The sequence below is a fragment of the Pezoporus wallicus genome, unplaced genomic scaffold (genome assembly GCF_028554395.1).
Source record: "Pezoporus wallicus isolate ANWC-B61680 ecotype Strahan unplaced genomic scaffold, APGP_CSIRO_Pwel_v1 contig_13178, whole genome shotgun sequence".
In the NCBI taxonomy this organism is placed as follows: Eukaryota; Metazoa; Chordata; class Aves; order Psittaciformes; family Psittacidae; genus Pezoporus; species Pezoporus wallicus.
This window is the reverse complement of record NW_026641245.1, coordinates 474,760-480,947: the sequence shown is the minus strand read 5'-3', so window position 1 is coordinate 480,947 and position 6,188 is coordinate 474,760. Positions and strand designations below refer to the sequence as shown.

Here is a 6,188-nt window from a genome sequence, read left to right as displayed (position 1 = left end):
GCGCAAGCTCTGTGTGGTGGGGGAAGAGACCACGATGAAGTTCATCCCCCCCCCTCCCCGGTACCCTCGGCCGCTGCCCCTCTCCCTCCCGCGTCGGGAAGATGGAACCGTCCCTTTGGCTCTCCTCGCTGCGTACGGCTCACGACAAGCTTCTGTGGATATGCTGTAGATCCGTAAACCTTGTGACCACTCTGAGTAACATGATGTAGAATTAGAAAACGATGACCGAGTGTTTTTATTACATATACTGTAATCCTGTCTAACCACCTTCTAGCAGGAATATAGTAATGTAGTGCTTATTCTGTGAATATTACCATGTATTTTTTACATTGTACAGTATATAAACACAGTTTAACTCTACAGTGGCAGGCATGCTCCACTCCGACAACCACAACACTTTTGCTGTAAGCAATACCTCGTGGTATGAGAATTCTCTTTCAAGCCCTAAAACTATTTCAACTTACAGCTTGTTTGGAAAAGATAAAAAAGAAAAAAAAAAGATATTTCCATTTTTTTGTAAAAATATATGTTTCCTGATTACCTCTTGCTAATAAATCTATTCTATCTCAGGGTGAACCGCGCCTGCTCGCGTTCTTCATCCCGCACGCACGCCCCGCCCAACCCCGCCCCCTGCCCGCCCCTCCGGCAGAGCTCGGGCTGGTTCGGCTCTGTTCGGCTCGGCTCGGCCCGGCCCGGTTCGGGGCGGTTCGGTTGGGTTCGGCTCGGTGCGGCTGGGGTCGGCCATGAGCTGGGCCGTGCTGCTGCTGCTGCCGCTGCCTGTGGCCGCGCTCCTGGCGCCCGCCGCCGCATGGGCGCCCTCCGCCGAAGGTAGAAGGGCACCGGGAGGGGAAGGGAAGGGAAGGGAAGGGAAGGGAAGGGAAGGGGTGGCCCGGCTCGGCTCGGTCTGGTCTGGCCTTGGCCCGGGCGCTCTCCGAGGCGGGGAAGCCGCTGACGCCTCCCCGCTCTCTCCCGCAGAGGAGCTGCAGTTCAAGGCCTGGATGCTGCAGGTAAAGCCCCGGGGGTGCCGGGGCCGGGGCTCGGAGCGCGGGGCAGCCCTGGTGATGTCGGGGCGCGGCTGACGCGCTCTGCCCGCAGCACAACCGGCGGTACCACCCCGGCGAGTACCCGCGCCGGCTGCGCACCTTCCTGGGCAACAAGCGGCAGATGGACGAGCACAACGCCGGCAACCACAGCTACCAGAGTAGGAGCCGCGCCCCCAGCCCCGGCCCGCGCTCGCCTTCAGCCCCGGGCCTCCCCGAGCCGAACCCTCCCGTGTCCTCCTCTTGCAGTGGGCCTGAACCAGTTCTCGGATCTGACCTTCGCGGAGTTCAAAAAGCTCTTCCTGTGGAGGGAGCCGCAGGTAAGCGAGCAGTGTGCTGCGGGGCGAGGCAGACCCGGCCTGCGGGGGCTCTGCGCAGACCCGCACCCATTGCCGCCCCGCCCGACGTCCGCTTTGCCAAGTCGGTGCCGGTGAGAGCGAGGTGAGCCCCGTCCCTTCCCCCGCTGCTCTCAGCTGTGGACTGTCACTTCTGCTTTCAGTTTTCGGGGCTGAGCTGTGTTTCTACGGGCCTGATCCCGGCTGTTTGGGGAGTTCCTGCTCCCGGAGCAGCTCTGGCACCGCTGCTGGGTGCAGCCCGGCGCTGCGCCTGCAGGGCTGGCCCGGGTTTCCCCGGCTGCAGCGGCTGGTGTGCGGTGGGCCGGGGCTGTGGATGCAGCGCGGCAGTCGCTGCTCGCTGCAGCAGTCAGGGCAGCCTTCCTGCCTCGCTTGCAGAACTGCTCAGCCACGAAGGGCAGCTTCCTGCGCAGCTCCGGGCCGGCTCCTGACTCCATCGACTGGAGGAAGAAGGGAAATTTTGTGACACCCGTGAAGAACCAGGTGGGGAGCGTGTGCCATGGGCGATGCACTAAGCGTGGACCGGGAGAGGGGCTAACAGCTGTGGCAGGGCACGGTGCAGGGATGGGGGGTGTGTCTGCGGGGCAGTGGGCTCCCCGGAGGCCCTCTGTGGCTGGGGTAAGGCTGAGCAGAAGGCAAAGCCCTGGTGTGTCCTTCCCCCGCAGTGTTTTGGGGAGGCTGGTGACCCTGGGACATCTTATGGAGCATTCCCTTTCTGATTTCCAACACAGGGCCCCTGTGGGAGCTGCTGGACGTTTTCTACCACGGGCTGTTTGGAGTCTGCTATTGCTATTGCAACAGGAAAGCTCCTCTCTCTGGTAAGAGGTTTTCCTTTCCTGTGCCCTGACAGCAAGTCCTGCCTCTGGTTATCTGCCAGGACGGGCTGGGACAGCCACTGGTGCCTTGTTCTGAGCTGGACACCCAGCCCTGCAGACCCATTACAGTGCTCCTCACGCTGAGCTAAACTGGCTGGGTGCTTTCTGTGCCCAAGGATGTGCCTGTTGCCATCCCCTCTTGGTGTCCGTGTGTCCCACTGCCCCGGGCTTGGGCAGAGCCCTTTTTGAAGCAGGACAACATTGCAGGCAGGCAGGAGCTCCCAGCTGTAAGCAGTGCTTTGTGAGACTGTTTATTTTTAAACTCCCAGAGGATTTATATTCTTGAAGAACTGGAAGGGCAGTAGTCACTGCTGTGACTTACTGAACAGCCAAGGGTTGGCTCTAAGTGTTAAAAACAAACTTGACCTTTGGAAGAGATCTCAGCCTCCCCTCCCCTGGGTGGGACAGTGGCCTAGTGACCCAGCAGGCCTGAGGGGGAATGCCTCCTGCAGCAGGAGCATCCCAAGCTGCTGGCTCCGTGCTTTCCTTGTCCCCTCCTCGGAATGTGGAGTGATTCTGTTGGTAAAACCCCTGCTCTTTGATTGCCTGCATTTTATCTCACGTATTCTGGCTGCAGGGGTTGGATATGTACTGACCCCAAACCTTTCCCATAGGCAGAACAGCAGCTAGTTGACTGTGCCCAGGCTTTCAACAACCACGGCTGCAGCGGGTAAGTAATATGAAGTAATAAAGCACAGAAATGAGAGTGTGTCATTTTCCACGATTGACAGCCTTCAAGGCCTAGTGTCTAAGTCTTGGAATGAGGTCTTTGTTTCCCTTTGGCCGAGATGTGTCTGTGTTTGCTTTGCTCATTTTAATTTCACCCTCCCTAGAGGCTGGAAAGTGTCACTAAAGCTCCAGCATTTCCCAGCCTCTGTTGTTACTTGTTTGTTAGTTTTTCTTTGGATACTTGTTTGGTTGCAGTGGTTTCTGATTCCAGTCATGGGTGCTCTGTAGCCAGGCTTCAGTGTGCTCGGGGAGAGCGAGGGGGAGGTTGGTGTGCTGCTCCTTGTGGGTCACACACATCTCATGGTGCTTTAAAGAACTCACAGAAACCTCTGCTTCCCCTCTGATGAACTCCTCCTGGATTGCTAGAGAAGGCAGAAAATACAGCTGTTTTCTGTACGATGAGTGCTCCCTGAGGAATGCTCAGAGCTGAGCACAGCTACTCCATGCTTTTTAGTTTTCTTATGACTCCTCCTTAGTCCTTTCTCTGTTAGCACATCCTGAGCACACTCCTTTTCTTCCCCCTGTGGAAGAAAAGACCCCCTTTGGGATGCACTCCCAAAGGTGGCTGGGGTAGGGAGCCTCTCCCCCTGGTCTGTGGGACTGTGGGAGGATATGGATGGCTCTGCTTGTTGTTACCATCCGAGTTAACCTGTGTTCTGACTGTGCTGTCTTGTAGGGGCCTGCCAAGCCAAGCCTTCGAGTACATTCTGTACAACAAGGGGCTCATGGGGGAGGACACATACCCGTATCGGGCTGAGGTATTCCTAGTGCAGCTCAGACGCATTCCTGCTGCGGCAGAGCTGGCCCTAACTCCTGTTCCTTTCTGTCTGCACAGAATGGCACCTGCAAGTTCCAGCCAGAGAAGGCCATTGCATTTGTGAAGGATGTCATCAATATCACACAGGTAAGGCCCTGAGGGCTGGTTTCCAAACCTGCAGGGCTGTGCCAAGCGTGACCTGGAAGGTGCTTGGGTGCCATGGGACATGCTGGGCCCTGCAGTGTGAGCTGCATGCTGTGTGCTCCTGGGAGAGGAGTGTGCTGCTGGTGTGCACACTGCTACCCCCCAGCTCCCCTTTCTGAGGGTGGCACTGACCAAGTGGTGGAGCCAAAATACAGGCAATGGGGCTCTGTCCAGTTTCCACAGCAGTGTGCCTGCAGGGTCTATGGAAGTCTTGGTTCTTGTCTCTCAATGCAAGCAGAAGGACAGGGTTAGCCTTCCCTGCTGGGCTCTGACCCCTGGTCTGGCGGTCCTGGCTGGTCCCAGTGTGACTGGGAGATCAGTAACTCTGGGATCCTCTTCTCTCAGTATGACGAGGATGGCATGGTGGAAGCTGTGGGGAAGCACAACCCGGTGAGCTTTGCCTTTGAGGTGACGAGTAACTTCATGCACTACAGGAAAGGAGTCTACTCCAAGTGAGTGTTTATGCACCGGGGAAGGTGTAGGCCTGGAATCTCTTCACATCCCCGTTTCTCCTGCTTTGCAGCATCAGCTGCAGGGACACTGAGCTGTTTAAAAGAAAACAGAAAGCAGAAGTAAATTGAGCCCTGATACACTGCTTTTCCGGGGGATGAGGGAGTGGTGCCTGCAGCCAGGTTACTGCTAGGAACCAGTCCAGCCTGAAGGCCGGGCTGTGTTTGCACTGAAGGTCAGGAAGGCAAAGAGCTGGGACCTGCCACAGGGCTTGATCAGCCTGGGCCAGGGCAGTGTCTGTGTAACCGAGCTGTGGCTGGTGCAGGCTCAGCCCAGGCACTGCAGCAGATCTCTGGTAAAAAGAGCAGAGGTACAAGTGCGTCTGAGACACGAGGTGACTGTTCCTGTCCCGTTCCCTGCAGCCCACGGTGTGAGCACACCCCGGACAAGGTGAACCACGCCGTCCTCGCTGTGGGGTATGGAGAAGAAAACGGGACCCCTTACTGGATTGTGAAGAACTCCTGGGGCCCGCTGTGGGGCATGGAGGGGTAAGGAGCTCCCACCGCAGCCTGTACCTGGTGAAAGGACCAGAGTGTGAGATTTCACCTGCCTGCATCAGCCCGGGGTTGCCCCTTAGGCTCTCGAGCTGAAATTTCGCAGCTTATTCTCTGGGAGGACCAAGGGAATCATCCCAGCCTCAGGAGCAAAGGGGATAGAGCTCTACAGTCAGTCCTGGGAGGGGGGGGGGGCTGGTTGGAGCAGACCCTCAGATTGATGTACCCACTGTTGTCCCCAGAGGTTCGGCTGTACCAGAGTTGTAGTGCCACTGGTTTGCCTGGTGACAGCCAAACACCATGTCCCATCCGTGCTTTACAAACAGGTTGTGCTGGGAGCGAGTTTCTGCTCGGCTCCACAGGTATTTCCAGCTGCAAGTGAAATGTTTTAGTCAGGTGCTAACTCTGCTGGCTTGTGCTACAAGGGACACAGGGGATAGCAACACTTGGTTAACTACCAATAGGAACAGCTCTGTCACAGGTATTTCAATCCTCCTTGTTCTGGCATGAGAAATGAGCTTGGACATTGAGAGCAGTAGTTGCATTACACCGCCTGTTTACTGACTGCCAGAGGAGGGAACACTCACAAACGGTTCCTTCTCTTTTTAGGTACTTCCTCATTGAACGTGGCAAGAATATGTGTGGCCTCGCTGCTTGTGCATCTTACCCAGTCCCTCAGGTGTAAGAGGAGAGCACAGGCTGGAGAAGAGGGCACAGGAAAAGGAATGAGTGCTTGGCTCTGACTTTGAGCACTGCAATCAGGACCCTGAGAGCACAATGAAGCACCCGTTGTTACCACGGGCACCCTCCTCTGCTTGCACACAGCTCCCAGCAGCGGGAGCCTCCCCTCCCCAGCCAAACTCAAGCTGCTCCTGAGTTCCACACCAGCCTCTCCCCCTGGCTGCACTGTGCTGGTGGCACCGGGGGCTCTGCGACAGCGGGAATGCTTCCTCGTTACCTTGTGTACCATTAACTAGAGCCCAGCAGCGCTCCCCCTTCCTGCAGGTGCCGCTTCCCCAGCACCAGGTGTAACCCGTGGACAGCTTTTAATTTGAAAGTGATTTCTCCTTCCTGCAGAGGGAGCAGAGCTGTGATTTGTACATTTTATCTGTTCAGTAAATCTTTCTAGTATTTTTTTTATTAAAAGCCGGGTATTTTAATGCTAACACGCGCATGATTTTCTTCTCAATCAGGGGAAAAAGCAAGCAGCTTATCGCTACTGGTTT

General features: G+C 56.4%; 1 protein-coding gene across 1 annotated transcript; it reads left to right on the top strand.

Moving 5' to 3' along the window:
• Nucleotides 1–743: 743 nt before the first annotated feature.
• On the top strand, nucleotides 744–6,010 carry CTSH (cathepsin H). The gene is made up of 12 exons (XM_057422720.1): nucleotides 744–828; nucleotides 976–1,007; nucleotides 1,096–1,201; nucleotides 1,290–1,360; nucleotides 1,772–1,876; nucleotides 2,125–2,211; nucleotides 2,883–2,938; nucleotides 3,674–3,755; nucleotides 3,833–3,901; nucleotides 4,304–4,410; nucleotides 4,831–4,956; nucleotides 5,572–6,010. The coding sequence occupies exons 1-12, from the start codon at nucleotides 744–746 to the stop codon at nucleotides 5,645–5,647; spliced, it is 1,002 nt and encodes a 333-aa protein (XP_057278703.1). The 3' UTR covers nucleotides 5,648–6,010.
• The last annotated feature ends 178 nt before the right edge of the window (nucleotides 6,011–6,188 follow it).